At 42.2% G+C, this 21,204-nt stretch overlaps 1 protein-coding gene across 1 annotated transcript in view; it reads right to left on the reverse strand.

Annotated features, from left to right (window-relative positions):
* utp20 (UTP20 small subunit processome component) overlaps window positions 1-21,204 on the reverse strand; it is a 30,108-nt gene that overhangs the window by 8,590 nt on the left and 314 nt on the right. Inside the window, exons 2-43 of the mRNA XM_007577424.2 lie at window positions 21,045-21,125; window positions 20,899-20,965; window positions 20,062-20,194; window positions 19,769-19,957; window positions 19,211-19,292; window positions 18,984-19,121; window positions 18,621-18,776; window positions 18,401-18,541; window positions 15,259-15,393; window positions 15,105-15,182; window positions 14,847-15,025; window positions 14,326-14,451; window positions 13,703-13,791; window positions 13,393-13,498; window positions 13,167-13,317; window positions 12,225-12,287; window positions 11,976-12,143; window positions 11,223-11,299; window positions 10,996-11,075; window positions 9,837-10,101; window positions 9,573-9,755; window positions 9,403-9,493; window positions 8,230-8,315; window positions 7,719-7,844; window positions 6,914-7,080; window positions 5,854-6,062; window positions 5,631-5,774; window positions 5,450-5,529; window positions 5,112-5,347; window positions 4,880-5,024; window positions 4,689-4,776; window positions 3,882-4,025; window positions 3,688-3,741; window positions 3,464-3,616; window positions 3,202-3,357; window positions 2,313-2,453; window positions 2,090-2,227; window positions 1,859-1,998; window positions 1,699-1,781; window positions 999-1,300; window positions 785-924; window positions 542-698 (exon numbers count right to left, since the gene is read on the reverse strand). Coding sequence (XP_007577486.1) covers window positions 542-698; window positions 785-924; window positions 999-1,300; window positions 1,699-1,781; window positions 1,859-1,998; window positions 2,090-2,227; window positions 2,313-2,453; window positions 3,202-3,357; window positions 3,464-3,616; window positions 3,688-3,741; window positions 3,882-4,025; window positions 4,689-4,776; window positions 4,880-5,024; window positions 5,112-5,347; window positions 5,450-5,529; window positions 5,631-5,774; window positions 5,854-6,062; window positions 6,914-7,080; window positions 7,719-7,844; window positions 8,230-8,315; window positions 9,403-9,493; window positions 9,573-9,755; window positions 9,837-10,101; window positions 10,996-11,075; window positions 11,223-11,299; window positions 11,976-12,143; window positions 12,225-12,287; window positions 13,167-13,317; window positions 13,393-13,498; window positions 13,703-13,791; window positions 14,326-14,451; window positions 14,847-15,025; window positions 15,105-15,182; window positions 15,259-15,393; window positions 18,401-18,541; window positions 18,621-18,776; window positions 18,984-19,121; window positions 19,211-19,292; window positions 19,769-19,957; window positions 20,062-20,194; window positions 20,899-20,965; window positions 21,045-21,125 — 5,667 coding nt within the window. The remainder of the gene's footprint in view (window positions 1-541; window positions 699-784; window positions 925-998; window positions 1,301-1,698; window positions 1,782-1,858; window positions 1,999-2,089; window positions 2,228-2,312; window positions 2,454-3,201; window positions 3,358-3,463; window positions 3,617-3,687; window positions 3,742-3,881; window positions 4,026-4,688; window positions 4,777-4,879; window positions 5,025-5,111; window positions 5,348-5,449; window positions 5,530-5,630; window positions 5,775-5,853; window positions 6,063-6,913; window positions 7,081-7,718; window positions 7,845-8,229; window positions 8,316-9,402; window positions 9,494-9,572; window positions 9,756-9,836; window positions 10,102-10,995; window positions 11,076-11,222; window positions 11,300-11,975; window positions 12,144-12,224; window positions 12,288-13,166; window positions 13,318-13,392; window positions 13,499-13,702; window positions 13,792-14,325; window positions 14,452-14,846; window positions 15,026-15,104; window positions 15,183-15,258; window positions 15,394-18,400; window positions 18,542-18,620; window positions 18,777-18,983; window positions 19,122-19,210; window positions 19,293-19,768; window positions 19,958-20,061; window positions 20,195-20,898; window positions 20,966-21,044; window positions 21,126-21,204) is intronic.

The following is a 21,204-nucleotide window of genomic DNA, read 5'->3' on the forward strand; positions in this document are numbered from 1 at the left end:
TATCACAAAGCAGGTACTCAAATAGACTGATGTTCAATCTATTTCACAGAGTGCTAGTTGCTTATTAGCAACTAGCACAACTAGGCTATATACAGCTCTGGAAAAAATGAAGAGAGCACTGCACAGAACCCTGTTGAAAACCTCCTGGTTATTTCAACAGATATTGATTTCTGAACTCTTCCTGAGGTAAAACAATAGTATTGTTGCTTCTAAATGAAAAATTGAGAATCTGTGGCAAGGCTTTATAATTGATATTCAATCTTATTGAGCTTGAGGAATTTCACTGAGAAGAATGGAGAAAATGTCCATCTTTAGATACACAAAGCTAGAAGAGATTGTAGCCTATACCCTACCCTTGTTGGTGATTTTGTAAAAAAAAAAAAAAAAAAAAAACAAAGCAAAACGATATGTATTCTTTTCATAACTTCCCGATCACGTGCCACTTTGTGTTGGTCAATCACACAAACTCTAAATCAATGATTTTAATGTAACAAACAGACTATTACATGCTAATATCTGCATGCGTTGCATGTTCTCCTACCTGGTAGCCTTTGACCAGAACGCCCTGCATCTCTTTGAGCAGATACTGCAGGTACCTGCAGCCCAGAGTCTGCAAGATCTTCACCAGCGTTCCTCTTGCTACGTCGCGGATCTCCTGGAAGCGGTTTCTCAGCAGGACACAAACCTTGATCAAGATGCTGGAAATAAAGAAGAAAGCCGACGCTGTTAGTCACCCACATGTCAGGAAAACCTCCCTGATTTTTAAGGGAAAAACCTGACCTACCCCGGGAGGTTGGCCTCCATGATGTGAGGAGGCAGAGTCTGCATGAGCTTGACCATGGCGAACGCGATGGGAATGCGCACCACCTCCTCATCCTTCACGTCTTTGGACTTCACCGCTTTGTGCTCCTCGTCACGCTTCACCTGAAGCGAGAAATAATAATCTGAGCTTTCGTTGCTGCTGGGGAGCGTTTCCTGATCCAGTTCCTGCTCTCTACCTTTGCAGTGAGGCACTTGTTGAGGCGGGGCAGCACGCTGTCGTTCACCGTCTTGTGGATGGCAGCCATCAGGGACTCCAGCTCCTCTCTGCTTTGGGGCAAGCCGCTGGACACAGGCGGCGCTGTAGGAGCTGCCTTAGCTGGGATTCTTGACGCCGCCGCTCGTGCGGCAGATTCGGTTTCCATGGGGACGCTGGCGGAAGCTGCCTTGTCGTCGGTCTCCATGGCTTCTTCATCGTCGCTGGTGTCCAACTCTATGGCCCCTGCCTCGTCTTCGACATCCATCGCTGCCGCGCTCTCGGCTGGGCAGAAATAGTTGAGACATTTATTATAAAAAAAAAACAAAAAAACTTTGATATGGAATTACAACAGGTAGATAAAGGTTTAATAGAATTTATGCCAGGTGGTTTTTGGATGAAATAATGATGAAATACATCGATGAATTGGATGGACAGACAATGGACTGAGGGAAGAATGGATGGATAGACAGGAAAAAAACATGGATGGATGGATGGAAAAATAGAAGGTGGAGTTACAAATTGAAAGATGGATGGACGGATGGACAATCTGATGGATGGACAGATGGACTTAAAAAAGAATGCTGAGGAACAGGAACAAAGTGCATCTCCTCCATGCTCCTCCAGACCAGAAAACGCTCCAGTCTGTTTACAGATCGGATCTTTGCCGCTCCTCCTCTCACCTTCTCTGGCTCTGGCAGCCTCCATCTCTCTGCTGAGGGTCTGATGGTCGAAATGGAAGGCCTCCAGCACAGTGACCAGCAAACTGCAAACGGGGAGCAAACAAATAAATCCCCTGAAATGAGCCAGGAAAAAACAGCTCTCGGTCGTCCAGCTCCCTACCTGACGGCCAGTTTCTGCTCAGCCTGCGCCGTCTGCAGGATGTGGACGAAGTGCTTCAGGTAGTACAGGTATTTGGACCAGGTCAGCTTGCGGCACACCGCCCCCACCACCTCCACTGAGGCGGTCATCATGTTCTCATGCTGCGGTGTGAAAAGTGGACGAGAGTGTTAAGGGAAAATAAAAAAAAAAAAAATCACCTGTAAGAAAACCTCGTTTATTCTCTGCCGTCACCTTCAGCATCTTCTCGTCCAGCAGGGCGGTCATGGCGTACGGCATGATGTAGTTCTGAAGTGAGCGTGGGGTCATCGCCACGGCGCCCTCGGTCAGCTGTTTGGCAAACCTCCTGAGAGCGCGGGCTCGACGGTGGATCTGAGCGAAACGCACACACTCACAGGTCGGTTCAATGGCCCAAACGTGGGACATTCAGGAGGAGGAGTACGGGTCCGTCTAATACCTGGATGTGCTTCATGTGCTCAAAGAAGTCCGACTCCGGGTCGTTGTAGTCCGTCAGCTGCACCAGGTCTCTGAACTCTTTCTTAGTGGGGAAGTTCTTCACCAGACAGGCCAGGACGGAGGTGTATTCATGCTGGACGCTCTGGAAAACAAAACAAAAACACACGGAAAGAGAGAAAGAGAGATTGGATTCAGGGCTGGAGCTGCAGAAGAGGCAGCAGGCATGATATAATGTAAGATCATCTCAGTTACAAGATGAAAAATGTAGCAAAATGAAGGTTTGAACACTTTTCCCACAGTAAAATTCAAACACTTTTCAAGCATCTTCAAACACCGTGTATTAGAGATAAAAAAAAAATTAAAAAAATGTATGTATATTTTTTTTATTAGGATTATGAAAATTTAGACTTTAATCAAGCGTTAGATATCAGTTTAAACATCAAGAACTTTCAATGACTTTATATAGAAATCAAGGACTTTCCAGTCCTTGGAAAAAGCTAAATGAAATTCAACCATTTCCAGGGATTTGAAGCAGCCGAACAAACCATGTAAAAAGCATCAATGGCACGGTTGAGAATTAAAGACACACATAAATATCTGTTGAGAAATCCTTCGGAAATGTATTCACAGCCGTAAATACAACTATCCACAAATCTGTCCTATTTTTGAATAGTTTGAAAGGTCTTGTTAAAGTCCAGACCAAAATAAAACTGAGAATCTGTGTCAGGACTTGAAAAGTAATCCTAATAGGTGAAATCTGTCCAATCCAGATTAAAATGTCCGTCTCAGGAGGACTAAATCCAAATGCGCATTTGACTTTTTTAGCATTCTGTTGTTAAAAAAAAGCTTGGGAACCACTAAAGAAATGAACTGGATGCGAGTTCTTGTACCTCGGTCTTGCTGTGGAGCCCCTTGTGGACGGCGTCCAGGATGGTGTGTTGTATCAGATCTCTGTAGATCTGCACCCCAGCGCCGACGGCCGCCACCTGGCTGATCACTGCCGACACGCACAGGGTGGCGTTGTCTCCCAGCGACATGTCGCCGATCTGCGTTTAAGGAATAAAAGAATCACGTCCAGCTTAACGGTGATCAGCTTGATCACGACGGGAAGTGTGATTTTAGATTTAGACTGGAGTGATGTCCTGCATGAACCTCATATGTGTGGAAGCAGTTGTATATGAGGACGTTGATGTAGTCCAGATCCAAAGTTTGCATGTCTTTGACCCGCTTTGTCGCCTCTTGGAAAGCCGTCAGCCGCACGTCAAAGTGGATCTCATCCAGGTGGCGGCTGTCGAATGCGTTCAGCTGGAAAAGGTTTACGCATTTAGACCAGCTTCGATACTCCTCAGCTCACGATAACGGGTAGAAAAGCTCACCTTTGTCGCTAAATCTGTGATGTATGTGAGCGAAGGGTCCAGATCCGAGAGAGTCTGGCACCAGAGAAGAGAACACGTTACCGATATACCAATATCAGACGTTAACATGAAGACTAAGCAAGGCAAGAAACAGAAAAATGAATCAGTTGTTAATATATTTCTAGCCAAACTTCATTGAATTTGTTAAAGGATACCTGGTAAACGGTGGTGAGAGCCTGCCTGGGTAACTTCTTGTGAATGACGGCGAAGAGTTTTCCGAGTGGCTGCAGGAAGGCGGAGGGCTGGTCGCTCTGCCGCAACAGGTTCTGGATGGTGGCCAGGAGGTCCAGCTCTGTCTCCTGGGACAAACACATCACACCCTTTAAGAAAAAAACTCTATACAACTAGAGCTAAAGCGATTAATTGTGATTAATCGATCGCCGAGACAGCCGTCAACTTATTTAGTAACCAATTAAACTCTTTTGCTGAAACAACATCACACTCAGTGCAAAAAAAATATTTACATTTAAGATGAAAAACCTTCTTAGTGTGAAAATATGTTCTATCCAGAACTCCACTAGTGGCAGTTTTAGCTTCACCCAGTTCAAATTTTGTGATAATCTCCTATTAAGACATTTACTATCAAATTATTAACCGGTTTATCTAAAAAAAAAAAAAAAAATCAACAGATTAGTCTCTGCACTTTATCGTTGTTAAGTGAAGAAAAAGGGTTGAGCTTTTCACATGTCGATGTTAGGATTTTTTTTTTGATAAAGGTGAACCTTTGCTACAGAGGATCAAGTGTTCAAAGAATGCTACATTGTTGCATTTCAGGTAAGTAAAACTTCAAACATTGGGTTTTGCAGTGGTAGACCAACATATAGAACTAGTCTTTTCTCTTTTCTCCACACCATGATGTTGCCGCCACCATATTTAGCAACAAAAACAAACATTTTAATGGAAGTAACATGACAAAACAGCCTGTCTACGCATATCGAGACAAGCAGTGTTGGAAGTCTCACCTGAGAGTTGTTGCCTCTCAGGAGGTAAGGAAGCAAAAGGTTGATGAGCATCGAGCTCTGCTCCTTGTCGCTCACAAAGCGACTCACCCTGACAGAGAGAAAAAAAAAAAATATATTTTTTTATGCAATCCATTTTGAACACCGAGAAACTAAAAAAAAGGCTCGAGAGGAAACAGATTAAACAAACTCACTTGGAGAGGATGTTGAGCTCTTTGGCTACCTGAGCTCGGAATTTCTTCTTCTTGAGTCTGTCCGGGTTGCGAACCACTCCGCTGAAATACTGCAGCAAGGTGGTGATGTGAGGCAGCAGCAGTCTGGAGCCCTGAGGTAAGGATTCTGGAGAAATAGAAAATATAAAAACAAAGTGAATATTCCGCTTGGACAACGCAAAATTAAGGAGCTTCTAAGGGACTAGTTCTGAACCTTCTGTGATGACGGCGCCCTCTGGAGGCTGCGGGAACACGCAGCCATTCACGACGACCTCAGACTCTTCTTCGGAGGTGACAAAATCTTTGGCTGTTGCCAGAGACTCTATCATATCCATCACCATGGCGACGGTGGCCGGGGATGCGTTTTTGGCAGACAGGAGGGCAAAGACGTTTAGGAGGACGTCGCACTCTGGGTGGTCCGGCCTCTGCTTGGCTAGGAGGGGGAAATACCTAAAGCACACACACAGTGAGGCTCTTAAATGTTCACCAACAATTCCTGATTAATAATAATTAAAAAGACATTCTAGATTAATGCTCCTGAGGGAGCCTGACCTGGAGTTCTTGCACCACACGTGGATGAGCTTGAGCAGCGGTGTGGGGGAGTAGGGGCTCTCCGTGGGGAGGCGGCACACCTGAACACGAACGTCTAAACTCGTTAGCAAAACGCTGAAGTTTGGAGCGGGATAAATGTGACAGAGGTTAAAAAATTTTTTATAAATAAATCGAAGCGCACCTGAGGCCAGACGACAGCCTGGAAAACGCCGTCGATCTCATCTGGGGTGAAGGCGTACGAGTCGAACGCGTCGAAGAAGTCCTGGATCCTGAGGATACCGAGTCTCCTCAGGTTCTTCAGGGGGTTAAAACATCCTGCTCGAAGCTGGGAGAAGAAAGATGAAGGTTTTTAAGAGCGTACTGTGTGGAAACGGAGAAAACTAAGACAAAAAGAGCTTTCTTACCTGCTGTCTTTTGCCCAAGATGGTGGACAAGGAGGCGGTGACGCACAGCAGGATCTGCAGTACTTTGGGCAGGTACATGTTGATGAGGTGACCCAGCTTGTGCAGGACAACGTTGATGATGTTCAGCAGGCTGTGCTGACGGCCCAGAGGAAGGACGGCGGCCATGTTGGTGTCAGCTATGGCCCTTTCCACCGCTTCCAGGCAGGATCCTGAGGACCAAACAGTAGAGATGGGCGGACACATACAGAGTCCGTATCAGTAGCGATACTAGTGTGGTGAGATCGATGCTTTAGTTTCAGATTCTGTTTTGGAATTTTATTTTATTTTTGTACTGCTGTTTCTCAACTCCACCTCAAAAAAGATTTTGTATTTTTATTAGTTTTTTTTTTTTACTTAGAAAAACATGCATACATTTTATCATGTTAATATGTTCTCAAAGTATTTTGTAGACACCTATAAACTTTGAATTATTTAGTTAAGAAGTTGGAAAAAAAAAAAAAACACCTCCTGGGACGATGGTTTATTGGGGCCATAAAAATACTTACATTTTTTTTAGATTAATTTCAGAAATTCTGTTGGGGAAAAAAAAAAAAACAGGGAAACATTCAAAAGTCAAACTTTCCCCGTTTTTCTAGAAAATTTCTGCGATTAATCCAAAAATTTCTGAGTTTTTTTTTTTTTTTCAAGCAAATTTTCGGATTTTCAAACTCAGAAATTTCATAGTTTTTCTAGAAAATTTCAGATTTTTTTGACGGAAATGTAATCTTCATTTTTGTTTTTGTTATTCTATGTACAATGGCCCTAATACACTGTTGCAAAGGTCAGAAGTTTGAGGATATATTAAACTTAAACAATAAAAAAAGTATCAGTATTGATATTGGCCCTGTATTTACTTGGTATGAGATCGATACCAAAATATGCAGTATTAAACATCTGCCAAATGGATATTATGTTTACTCTTGTATTTAACAGCCAGGTATTTTTACTTTAAGCTATACTCTAATAAAACAGTTGCTACACAGTACAGTAACATGCTAGCAGTATGTTCTCAGAAGCTCACCTTGGCTGTAATGGCACAGAGGCTCCAGAAGCAGGTCGATGAACATCCCCAGCTCCTCTGATTGGCTCCCCGCCAGGAATCGCAGAATGATGGCGGACCGCGTGGCGGCACTCGCCTTTCCCTGGAACTTACTGCCGGCTTTACTGCGCAGACGGCCAAACAGGATCCTGGCATGCACGCACGCACGCACACACACACACACACACAGATTTTATTTTTACAGCCAGTCGCATCTGTAAACCAATCACACTCATTTTTAATATAGTTTTTCACACCTGTAAAGCAATATCTTGTCAGTTCTTCTTGTTTTGCTTTAAAAAATAAAATTTACTCTTTCTAAAGCTAGCTTGTAGCTCGATCAGAGCTGATTCGGACACTTTGAAACCTCACTTAGAACATGATGTGGTTCTGGAGTGGTTCAGATCACTGACAAAAATAATGTCAGACGCTCCTTTGCACTGTTGACATGTGGAGTCCATCAGGGCCTGATACTTGGGCCACTGTTATTTTGTTTTTTTGTATCTCCTTTTATGCAAATAATACTGAAGATTTTGTGCACTTCTGTGCACAAAATCTTTTAACTAAAAAAAAAAAAAAAAGCCAACTTGAAAAAAATTGACTTAAGGACGTGAGCGTTTTTACAATGGGACCAGGGCGGACTGGGGTGACGCTCGAATGTCTCTGTAATGTCAAAATTGGTTGTTATTTTTTTCGTGCATTTTTAAAAAAAGTACTTTTCATATATAAATCCTGCAGTGGAACTCCAATGTATTTTTATTAAGAGTAGACACTCTGCATGTCTCACCTCATGAGCAGTGGAATCAGTCTGCTTCTGTGGGAAGCGTCAACTACTCCCGTTTCCTCAGAAATGTTGAAATGGACGATCTCCTCTTTGAAGTGTCTGTCATCCAGCAGCCGCTCAAGATTCTCCCTGCGCACACACACACACACACGCAAACGCTAAAGTTCCGAAAGATGCAGAAAGCAATTACCCAGCATGAAGCAGGAACAAGCCAAACAGCTGGTATCGGCAGGTAAAAGAGCCTTTTATTTGCTGCTTCTCTTTTTCCTATGCTGGCAGTAGGTGACCGTAGCGAAAGCTAAATTAGCCTTGAACTGCTCTCCTGTCTGCAGCCTGGTTCAGTGTGAAGTAAAAGGATAGCTTGATAGCTACAAGCAGTGGCCAAAAAGTCAGTTAGCAGCAGCAATTCAGTCAGAGTGGACATTCCTGCGTCCGTAACCATAGACGCAGATGATGAGAGCAGCAAGCTATCAGAGATGGAAACCAGGAAAACAGCCAAAGAGAAGTTCCTTACTTATAGGGGACGATGTTGGGGTCTTTGTAGGTCAGGACACACTCCAGCGCCACACACTGGATCTGCTGGTCCTGATGGCAGAGCAGCTGAGGGCAAAAAGACAAGAAGGAGAAATCAGCTCAGTGATAAGACAAGAGAAAGTGTGTGAGCAAACAAAATGATTCCACATATAAAGTGTTTAGCTAACTGTTTCATTGATGTTATACGTTTTGGCATTAAAGCTAATGCTAAAGCACTATTTAATAGAAAAAAAGGTTGTTGTTTTTTTTTTCTTTAAATAAAATTCATTTGTGGGTTGAGCGTTCACCTGTGAAAAATTTGACAAATTCTATCTGCCAATACCGAAAACATTTTTTTTTGCCTAAAATGGAACAACATGGCATTCCTTCAGTGAATGCCTGATGCATATGTCGCTAAAAAATGCTTCAACATGTGGAAAATTCAGCCCTTTTTGCCTGACTCAGCATTAATACAGTCCAGGGATAATCTGTTGATTCTTTTTTAGATTAACTGAAAAATAATTGATTAGCAAAAGCTGCTTAAATAGAGGATTTGTTTTAATTTTTTTTTTTACAGAAATTGAACCAGGTGAAGCTAAAACTATGTTGGGTGTTAACTATTAATCTATTTCTAAAATAATAGGGCTGGAATGATTAATTGCTTTAATTGAGATTAATTGATTATTCAAAAAAATTTCAAATAATTAAGCAACCTACTAACTGGAGTATAGAAATTTAAAAAAAAAAAGTAATTTGCTGAAAAAAATCCAACATATTCAGCACAATAATTAAGCCAAAATTGTAAAAAATATAGATATACATTTTGCATTTAATAAAAAAAAAACAGCTTTGTTTATAAAAAAAAATATGTTCCCCAAAACAGATTTTTACAAACAAAAATGTCGCTTCGTTTTAGTTTCACCATTAGTCAGTAGAATGTTAATTTTTGTTGTCAATAAAAGAACTGCATTATTTGTTTATTTGCATCTTTTCATGTATTTCTTATATTGTATAAGAAAGGCCATAAAGTGTCTATTTTAAAAATCTGTAGAATTGGTTAATTTTTTTTTAATCCGATTAATCGTCAAAAAATAATCGCTAGTTGCAGTCCTATGATGATTAATCGCGATGAATCTGATTGATCGTTTCAGTCCTACAGTAATGTGTTGGGTACCTGGTTGTAGAGCTCACTGAGGCTGCTCTCCAGATACAGAGCCCGAGGGTTGGTGAATTTGGTGAACACCTTCAGATGTGTTATCAGCTGTCTGCAAGAGAGAGAACGCTCATTCCATGAAAAAGCTTCACTTCTGGATCCTAAGCTCACATGGAATTCTGGGTTCTTACTTTGCGGCAGCTTTCCTCGGAAGCGTCTTCCTCTGATCCTTGGTATCCTCCTCCTCCTCTTCATCCTCCTCCTCTTGTTCTTCTTCTTCTACTTCCCCCTCTAACCCCTCATGGACCGCTTCGCTTCTTTTCCTCAGGTCCTGAGTGGGTGCGACCAGCATGTCGGCGGGATAAAACTCATTCCTGTGGAAGAAATGAGCGTCACTATCGGGAACTCGCTCCGGAGTGTGAGAAACAATCGCCCGGTTGTGGCGTTCCACCGACCTGACGAAGCGGAGCAGCAGGGGGCTCAGCTCTCGGCTCCGGGGCTCCACCCGGTCCGGGAACTGCACCATGGCTCGCCACAGCAGGTCGCGGAAGTTAGGGAAGTCGGTTCTCTCGTCAGGGTCGGAGGTCAGCCGGAGCTGATCCAGGAACAGCACGCCCACGTCCCCGCTTTCGATGACGTCGCAGCCGGGCTCGGCTTGGGGGGCCGACTCTTCTTCTACTTCGTTGTCGTCGTCTTCGTCGATCACGCCCAACTCCTTCTCTGTAGAGATTTTTATAAAGATTTTCAGATAGATCACCTAAACATAAGTGAATAATTATGAAGTGGGAGGAAAACTTTGATCTATTCACGAATAAAAATCTGTATTTATATTTCTGGACACCCCTGAGTAAAATACTTTTTGGCCAACATCAAATATACTAAAACACAGCAGCTCAGCTCTCAGATAAGGCGGTGGCAGCATCATGCTGTGGGGATGATTTTCGGAGGGAAATTCTGGAAAAAAGAGAGTTTAAGGCCTGAAAAGGCCTGAGGCTGAAGTTGACATTCCACCAGGACAACAACCTTAAACATCCAATCAGAGCTACAACACAAAGCTTCAGATGAAAATGTATTCCTGTATTGGAGTGGCCTAGTCAAAGTCCAGATGTAAACCCAACTGCAGTACTGAAGCAGGATGTGAAAACTGCAGTTCACAGATGCGCTTCACTCAATCCGACCAAGCTTGAGCCATTTTGAAAAACGACAAAATCCTTGCCACACCAACTGGATTCAGACCTTGACTTTAACTAGACCATTTTACCGATTAGATTTGCTTTGCTCTAACCCATTATAGCTCTGTGCGTCTATAGCCACTGTCCTGCTGGAAGGTGAACCCAGCTTTCTGTAAGAAAAATAAAAGTAGCATCCCCATAGCATAATGCTGCCACCACTATGTTTATGCATGTGAATGGTGTATCCATTTGAATATTCAGTGACATTTTCTTCCTATTTTTCTTTACAAATTTTCTTAAATATTTCCTTCCTTCCACATACATTTTGTGCTACTTTTTGTCAGGCAACAAATAAAATAAATAAATATTTATTTTCATTGCAGTTTGCAGCTTTGGCAGTGTGAATATTTCTCCAGGGGGTCGTGAATGCCGCCCTCCTTACCTGCCAGCTCTGCCACCATCTCCAGATGTTCATAATAAACCCCCCAGAAGTCCTTGTTCTCCATTCCTCTGGCATGGCTCCTGAAAGAAGGACAAAGAAATGAGTGATTTAGAAAAACCACAGCCGCCTACTGAGCTCAGACCAGCACAGCAGCTTCACAGTAAAACCGCAGACGCAGCGCTCGGTAGCGCAGCGACGGATAGAAGTATAAATTCGGTCGTACTCACACCACAAGTTCAATGACTGCATCCCACAGCGGCCTGAAGTTAACAAACAGCATGGCAATGAGATACCTCAGAGGGACCTGAAGGGAGGAAAACAGTATGCTGCCATATCAGACCTATTAGAATGTTAATTCAAGAAACATTTTTGATGTCTTTCTTCATGTTTTTTTTTTTGTTTTTTTTTGACAGGTTACATATCTCTATGCTTTACTGAATCACCAAGGAGTTTTATGATGATATTCTACGGTACTATTGTGATCATAAGAACTACTTACATCTATTTTTACGTTACTGTAAAAAAAGGATGTGTCACAGTAATTATAACCCCACAAACACAAACACTGCTCTTGATAAACATTCCCACTAGTAACATGCCTCTTTAGGACACCAGTCACATAAAGAAGAGTGATGTAAGGCATCACTAAACTACAGATGGTGACTTTATTTTTAAATTTATTGACATTTATTTATTAATGCTTTCATTGAACAAATGGGAAAAAGACCCATCAATCTTGACAATAAGGACAGTTTTTGAGATCTTAAGTTTAACTGGAATTTATTGTGACAACAATAAGTCAAAATTCCCAATCCCAAGGTGAGACTCCCTTAAATGTAGAAAAACTGAGAAGAAAAGCACAAACATTACTTGTTTAGTTGTTTCCCACCCCCAACATGAATAATTCAATTCAAAAATACTTTATTGATCCCAAAGGGAAATTAAATGTTGCTACTGTAGGTGGTGATGGCAGCGGGTACCTGCTGGAAGGTGGCGGGCGGCCCCCGCGGCAGGCTGCGCTGCACCAGGTCGTGCCTCAGCTTCTGCAGGTGGAGCAGCTTCTCCCTGTAGTCCTGCACCGACGCTGGGACCAGCTCGGCCAACAGGCAGACGGCGAACACCGACTGCGCCTCCGCACTCTCCTCATCCTGAAGAGAGAAAAATGAAAAAGGTTACCGACACCTTAGCACCAGCGCAACGAGGAGACGCGAGTCGATCAGCAGCAATACCTCGCTGTGTGGAGGGAGCTCAGCCTCAAACTGGGAGAAGATCCTCAGCGTCAGCAGGCGGATCTGCAGGTGGAAATTAATTAATTAATTAATTAATTAATTGTTGCAAATAGGGAAGCAAGCTCCCTATTCCCTGTTTATCTAAAATTGATTGATCTTGACTAATTGGTAAAATGGCCATTTTCTTAAAACCTGAGTTTTCTCTTGTATCAAGAGGGTTGACTGTCTTTCCATAACATGAAGGGTTACATATTTTATAATGCTGAATTTTTAAAAAAAGCACATTATATACACATTTTAGTGTCAGTTGTGTTAAATACTGACTAAACATTTAATTGTGGTTATCTCATGTGATTGCATATTTGCAACAAAACAGAAACTTTTTATTTTGCTGAATAGAAAAATAAAAAATTAAATAAATAAAATATATGAAACACTAAATCTCCCATGAACAGAGAGATGTTCAAGTACCGCCTGAGAAGAGGAGCGCTGGCTTTATCGCCTTTATAGCAGAGCAATAATTTTTGGTTGAGAAGTTGAAACCGCTTCGCCATATAGCACGACTAAATGAGCGCTATTAATGTTTTAACTCAAGGAACTTGTTGAGTGTTTATATTTCAAAACACAACCGCATAAAGTGCATTTTCCTTCCTACAACGGACTCCGTTTCGACTGTTTCTCATTTCTGTTATGGGATAGCTCCGCCATTTTTAATTCTGTATCTGGCTCCGCTTAAGGATGACCAGTGGCGCCACCTGATGGGTGGCGGCCAAATTACAACACTAAAAGAAGGTTTAAGCGGGCGTTATTAGTTATTATTGGCACTAATTTTAATCTAATAAACAATTAATCAACAATTAATTACAACTTGATAGTTTGTTTTTTTTTTTTGCACCGTTGTAAAAATTAGTCAGAATATTTTTTGTTTAGGTGGAAACAAACCTTGGAAATGTTTGAGGAGAGATTGGAGTGCAGTTTGTCATAGATCTCCAGCAAGGCAGCGTGGGACAGATGCTCCGATGCACCGCTGAGCGACAGGCGGGTGTAGTACAGGTCTCCCAGCAGCAGAGCCGACATGTCTGTGGGAAACCGCCTGCAGGAGCGACGGGGACGACGTTAAAGAGAAATATCATGTATAAAATTATTACAAAACAGAGGCTGCGCCTACCGCAGGACAGAGTGGACCTTGTCCACAGGCAACACGGAGAGCAGCTGGGCAGAGCTGTCCAATGAGAGGAGGCAGCTCAGAGCCTGTCTGGCTACAAACACAGCAGCTGGAAGAAGAAAACACATTCAGGCTTTGTTTACATCTCACAACAGGATTCGAGATTTAAAGACGAAATGATTAGCTAAACATTAATCTCCACTGGGTTCTCATGTAAAAACCTTTGCGCTACTTTTCACGACGGCGTGAAAACATCTTTCTACCGGATTATACAGCCCAGCTTGCCAGGGAAGACGCTGGCATGCCCTCATACCTTTTCCCATTTTCTCCTCCTCAATGTCCTGGAGAAGGTGATTTAGAAAAGCTGCTACAGAAGGGAGGACTGCAGCCGAAGACAGAGGTCTAAAAAAACAAAACAAAAATCAAAAAGAGAGACACAAGTAGTAAAACTGGATAAAACTGTGACAATATGGAAGATTCTCCCACTAGATGAAAGCTGCTGTGTGAGATTTGAGTTGTTTCTAGGTCTGTCACAACTATACATTTTGCTAGATGATACAATCTCCCAGCAATTATTGCGATAAACGATAATATTGTTGTTCTGAGACCATTTCCAAGTAACATAATGATAATGGCATAATAAAGCAAGTTTGCCCTCGTAAGACTAATACATTTTCATTTTGTAAAGAACACTCAACACTGGTATGGACCTGGAAGATATTTTAAATATGAAAAAATAAAAACACAACAACCAACAACTACAAATGGAATTAAAAACAAATACCACACACAACCAAAACCATCTGTAAACAAAACTGCCCTTCAAAACATATCAGTCGTCAGAATGGAAATTATTGAGCTCGTTTAATTTATTATGCGATTAATTGTAAATTGTAATTGACCAACTGCTTGTCGCGACAGGTTTCGTTGTTTTACCTGAGGTGCGGCAGCAGAACCAGGGCGGCCCAGGGCAGCGACAGGTCAGAGACGGGGCGCTCCTCTGGGAGTCTGATCAGGGACAGAACCAGCTCTGGAACCGTCTGCTGGTCCGACTCCTTGCTGCTAACAACAAAAAAAAACAAAAAAAACATTGACTTTAACATGTGTTTTACTAGGATTCCATGTGACAAAGTTAACAGATAACAATTAACCAATGATGAAATTAGTTGACGATTAATCAAGATTAATCCAATTAAATTGATTAACAAATTAGCTGATGAATAATCATTATTAATCTGATTAATCAATTACTAACTTAGCTGACAATTAATCATGTTTAACTATTTATGTTGTGGGAATCATTTTCTTTAGGGACAGTAAAGTTAGTCAGAGATTAGAAGATTAACTGAGCTAAATACAGGACAAGAACGACCTCGACGTACAACCTGGGCTTCGGTTTTTACAAATATATAAAATCCTGATGGGACAGTGAGAAGCTTCTGGAAGTAATATCTCACCTGGTGATCTGACCGGTGAACAGAAGCGGGTAGGTTTCAAAGGCCATGGAGCCGTCGGTGGGGGGCGGGGCTTTGGCCAGGATCAGATCGACCAGCGCATGGAGAGCGCCGTGCCGCGACGGGGCGTCTCCGCGTCCTAGCAACCCGGCGGCGAAGTGCAGCAGGCTGGGGAGGAAGAGCTGGGAGAGGATGCCGTCCGTAAGAGAGAGAGGGGACGGGAAACACAAGAGAGCGTGCAGGAAACCAGCGGAAACCCACCTGTTCAAACTGGTTCATGGTGAACATCTCCTTGGTGAACTCCAGGATCAGATCCTGCTGCAGCCTGCCGCCGAATATCTGGTGAGCAGATGAAGCAGATTTTAAGACAGAACGAGGGGACAGGAACACTGAGGTTTTAGGTTTGCAGCTGCACCTTTTGGACCGTTTGTAGGATGAGCGCGCTGGGCAGGCGGAGGTTCTCCCCCAGCAGCAGAGAGGAAACGATCTGGAGGAGGAGGCGGGAGCAGGAGGCCGACAGGGAGGAGCTGTCTATCAGCCGCACGCACATCTGAGCATCAGACAGGCCAAGAAACAGACAGAAAGTTTTACCTTCATGGTTTGGAAGGGAGACATTTTAAGACCTTATAAGTAGGGCTGGCCGATTAATCGATTCTGCTGATTAATCAAATTTATCAGTTAATCAAATTTTGGGGTTTTGAAGATTTAATTATTGGAAATTCTGGATTTTTTTTTTGCAGCTGTGCACTCAGTGGGTTTCCACAGTTCAAAGTGATGTCAGCCCACCCAGGGCGGCCATCTTGTTTGACAAGCGTGTTTTACAAATTCTGTTTATTTGGACTTTGAAGTCAGATCAACTTTCTGACAAAATATTATGGTTAAAACAGATTTTTTTTTAAATTCCAAGAATAAAGTCATAATATTACAAGAATAGTCGTATGAGAATAAAGTTTTACCCATTACCAGAATAAAGTGGGAATATTAGGAAAATTAAGTCTTTTAATCCTCATTTTCAGCAGCAGGATTTGAAGCAATCACGCAAACGACTGAGTCTACGTGTAAGAAAGAATCGCACGGACTACGCTGGTCACATCAGATATGGATAATTCTAGAAGATTATGTCTCAAAACATAATCTTTTTGTTTTGAGACAAACAAAAAGATTTGTCTCACTTATAGTGTTTTATAAGTCCTAATTTTAGGACTTATAAAACACTAAAAAATTGTTTGTGTTCTGCTAATATTAAGACTAAATTCTCAGTTAAACCAAAATTCTTGTGGTGTAGCTGGAATACTTCAGCTGACAGAAGGGATGATAGAAACAAAAGCCACTTTTTGAAAATATTTTCTGTCCTTTTTAAGTAATTTTTGTAAGAAAAGAAAGCAAAAATAAATAAATAAATAAAAAAAATGTTGGTTATATTTTGAAGCTACATCGCCCAGCTCTGCTTATAAGCCAACCAATCTGAACGCTCAGTAACCTCGCAGACTGTCTCCGGGTTGGTGACTTTAGCTCCGCCCCTGTGGGACACCAGGGTGTGGAGAACAAACAGCAGCCTCTCCAGCTGCTCCGCTGCCTCATCCGTTTTCCCGGCAGCCTCCGACAGCTCCTCCACACTGACCTGAGACAGGAGGACACGTGAATCACAACCTTCTGCTCTAAAACATTGAGTGGGTTTCTCTTTGCAACGACGGTGTGACCTGCAGCGACTCCCACAGAACCAGGAAGTGCTCCTTGTCTACATAGCTGGCAGCCGCCTGGACCATGTGATCCAGAGCGTCCCTGACGGCATTCCAAGGCAGAGAGACGCCCCGGCTGGTTGTGGGGCCGAGCTTCCGCCACGCAACAGGAAGAGCCTAAAGAGGGTAAAAATATGAGTCCTAATGTAGCTCTATGGATAAAATCACAGATCAATGCATTTATCACATGCTGTTATGTTCTATTTAATCCACATTATGTCACATCAAGGCCTTCTCGGGATCATGACGCAGAATGCGACGAAAACCTGTTTAGGACTTTCTCGTCTCAAATGTGACAAAGGAAGCTACAAAAACGTGACTTACTGTGGCGGCGCAGGAGTGGAACATCTTCCGGACGCCTTTGCACATCTCGAAGAGCAGCTGGCCCGCGCCCTTCACCTTGTCAGGGTGCTGGGCCAGGTCTGAGAACATGTGATTCAGCAAAGCGTCGAGATCTGGAACCTGTCAAAAAAAAACAACAACATAATAATAAACGTGTACTTAAAGAGAAAGAGAACTACACGGTATTTGTGAATTGTAAAGTGACCCACCTTTCTCATCAAGAAAGAGAAGCTTTCGGCCGCAAAGTTGCGGATGTGCTCTTTCTTGTGTGCCAGCAGCGTGCTGTAAAGACTGTGGAAGGAAGGCGTCGCTTTAAAACAGTAAAGTCAGCTGCTTAAATTTGCAAACAATAAACCCTAAAGGCTGCTGCAGAAACACACACATTGCTTTTAGAACAAGGGTTAAATAGGAAAGTCAGGGGGAAAGAAAGAAATGAGAATATTGTCATTTTGAGACCATTTTGAACTAAAATAATATAGTACAGTGACTCAAAGGTCAAACAAAACTTTAATTTAACACTGGAACTAGAAAGAATATTAAATAACCAAAATAAACAAACAATAATTAAAAATGTATTATGCCCAAAATTGCATTTAAAAAAAATAATAACGATTCAGCTTAGACAGGGAAGACAGGCTAAAGTGGCAGGTTGTGCAAACTTTAATTTCCTCAAAATGCCAACTTTTGAACAACATTAAATGAAAACGATTCATTTTAATTTGTCACGCGATTAAATTGTGAGAGGATAAATCATCACCTGTAAATGTTGGTCATGTCCTTCACCATGAGCCTCCACAGGTACTTGTAGAGGTAGGAGAGGCAGGTGAAAGCCCACTCCAGCACCTCCGTGTCCTTGGTGTCCAGCAGGGAAGTGAGGAGGAGGAAAAAGTCGGGGAAGTGGGGATAAAAGTCGGTCTGGAGGTCTCTGGCCAGCTGCACCACCAGACTGGAGAGAAGGAATAACAATTGATTAAAAAAAGGTTAAAATGTTGGTATGTGGAACTTAAATACACCTGATAAAATGTTGGATTGGGAGGGTGGAAAACTTACTCTAGTAGGGGCTGGTAGGCCAAACTGTTCTTGACTGCCAGGTGAGTTTTCAGGCTTTCCACTATGGACTTCTGGTGGAAAACCAGCATGTTGAAGGACTGGCTCTTGTTGGACACCTCTTTTAAAAATGTAGCTGAGAAGAAGAAAAANTTATAAAACACTAAAAAATTGTTTGTGTTCTGCTAATATTAAGACTAAATTCTCAGTTAAACCAAAATTCTTGGGGTGTAGCTGGAATACTTCAGCTGACAGAAGGGATGATAGAAACAAAAGCCACTTTTTGAAAATATTTTCTGTCCTTTTTAAGTAATTTTTGTAAGAAAAGAAAGCAAAAATAAATAAATAAATAAAAAAAATGTTGGTTATATTTTGAAGCTACATCGCCCAGCTCTGCTTATAAGCCAACCAATCTGAACGCTCAGTAACCTCGCAGACTGTCTCCGGGTTGGTGACTTTAGCTCCGCCCCTGTGGGACACCAGGGTGTGGAGAACAAACAGCAGCCTCTCCAGCTGCTCCGCTGCCTCATCCGTTTTCCCGGCAGCCTCCGACAGCTCCTCCACACTGACCTGAGACAGGAGGACACGTGAATCACAACCTCCTGCTCTAAAACATTGAGTGGGTTTCTCTTTGCAACGACGGTGTGACCTGCAGCGACTCCCACAGAACCAGGAAGTGCTCCTTGTCTACATAGCTGGCAGCTGCCTGGACCATGTGATCCAGAGCGTCCCTGACGGCATTCCAAGGCAGAGAGACGCCCCGGCTGGTTGTGGGGCCGAGCTTCCGCCACGCAACAGGAAGAGCCTAAAGAGGGTAAAAATATGAGTCCTAATGTAGCTCTATGGATAAAATCACAGATCAATGCATTTATCACATGCTGTTATGTTCTATTTAATCCACATTATGTCACATCAAGGCCTTCTCGGGATCATGACGCAGAATGCGACGAAAACCTGTTTAGGATTTTCTCGTCTCAAATGCAAGAAAGGAAGCTACAAAAACGTGACTTACTGTGGCGGCGCAGGAGTGGAACATCTTCCGGACGCCTTTGCACATCTCGAAGAGCAGCTGGCCCGCGCCCTTCACCTTGTCAGGGTGCTGGGCCAGGTCTGAGAACATGTGATTCAGCAAAGCGTCGAGATCTGGAACCTGTCAAAAAAAAACAACAACATAATAATAAACGTGTACTTAAAGAGAAAGAGAACTACACGGTATTTGTGAATTGTAAAGTGACCCACCTTTCTCATCAAGAAAGAGAAGCTTTCGGCCGCAAAGTTGCGGATGTGCTCTTTCTTGTGTGCCAGCAGCGTGCTGTAAAGACTGTGGAAGGAAGGCGTCGCTTTAAAACAGTAAAGTCAGCTGCTTAAATTTGCAAACAATAATCCCTAAAGGCTGCTGCAGAAACACACACATTGCTTTTAGAACAAGGGTTAAATAGGAAAGTCGGGGAAAGAAATAAATGAGAATATTGTCATTTTGAGACCATTTTGAACTGAAATAATATAGTATAGTGACTCAAAGGTCAAACAAAACTTTAATTTAACACTGGAACTAGAAAGAATATTAAATAACCAAAATAAATAAACAATAATTAAAACAATAATTTAAAATGTATTATGCCCAAAATTGCATTTCAAAAAAATAATAACGATTCAGCTTAGACAGGGAAGACAGGTTAAAGTGGCAGATTGTGCAAACTTTAATTTCCTCAAAATGCCAACTTTTGAACAACATTAAATGAAAACGATTCATTTTAATTTGTCACGCGATTAAATTGTGAGAGGATAAATCATCACCTGTAAATGTTGGTCATGTCCTTCACCATGAGCCTCCACAGGTACTTGTAGAGGTAGGAGAGGCAGGTGAAAGCCCACTCCAGCACCTCCGTGTCCTTGGTGTCCAGCAGGGAAGTGAGGAGGAGGAAAAAGTCGGGGAAGTGGGGATAAAAGTCGGTCTGGAGGTCTCTGGCCAGCTGCACCACCAGACTGGAGAGAAGGAATAACAATTGATTAAAAAAAGGTTAAAATGTTGGTATGTGGAACTTAAATACACCTGATAAAATGTTGGATTGGGAGGGTGGAAAACTTACTCTAGTAGGGGCTGGTAGGCCAAACTGTTCTTGACTGCCAGGTGAGTTTTCAGGCTTTCCACTATGGACTTCTGGTGGAAAACCAGCATGTTGAAGGACTGGCTCTTGTTGGACACCTCTTTTAAAAATGTAGCTGAGAAGAAGAAAAAATAGAGAGAGAGAGAGAGAGAGAGAGACATCACTAGTTGCTTTTCCATTACAAATGTGCACAAATATTTTTCTATATTCCAATGTCGAGAAAAAAAACAAAAACAAAGATAAAAACACAATTTAGCAATTGCAGTGTTTCAATTAAGTAAGAAATTAAATTAAAATCATGCGTGTATAACCTTGTTCGTGACATAAAGTCATTCAAAATGATGGCAGTGATGGATGCAATAAATAGTTACATGAAATGCATTCATAATCCTGCCATGGCGCTCATCTATCCCTCAGACATCAGAGGAGAAATCTATGTCTTATTCAGACAATGCTGTGTTTTGTGGAAATTGTAGTCTGCCATATTACAGGAGAGCTTTGGATTCAACATGTTGGAATGACACACAACTTCCCAAAAAACAAAAACAAACCATTATCGTCCTCTTGTTACTTCCTGTCCTCTTTTTCATCGTTTTTGCCATAAGTAACTTCCTGTTAATTACATGACTCGTGATGCGATAAAGATGTTTTCATTGGCTGAAAAACTACCTAATCCAAGCGCAAAACTGTTTTCTTTTTTAATTTAAAAAAAAAGATGTTTCACTGGGGATGGTGTGTTTGTAACACAACAATAGGAGTCCTGATAGCTTTGCAAAGCATAGTGAACCTAAAAAAGGTGATGTGTGATTTGTTACTCACTGAAATGCTCCGTTAAATTGAGGTCTCTCCATTTTGTTAGGCCCTCTGAAAAGTAAGTCTCTACCTCCTGTGAAGAGAGCAAAAACCTGCAGTCAGATAAAAACAGTGGAGCTCAGTCAGACGGAGAGAAACTGTCGGGATCAAACCTCAGCGTAAGCTCCAGTTCTGTCGATTCGGTGGATGACATTAATGTTCACATTGGCGAGTCGTTCAGCAAATGTGAGAAACTGAAAAGGAATAAGATAGGATTGAAAATAGTGATAAATAAATACCTACTCTCATTCGGCTTATTACGCCAAAGTTTTA

This window comes from Poecilia formosa, unplaced genomic scaffold (genome assembly GCF_000485575.1).
Source record: "Poecilia formosa unplaced genomic scaffold, Poecilia_formosa-5.1.2 Scaffold9, whole genome shotgun sequence".
Classification (NCBI taxonomy): Eukaryota; Metazoa; Chordata; class Actinopteri; order Cyprinodontiformes; family Poeciliidae; genus Poecilia; species Poecilia formosa.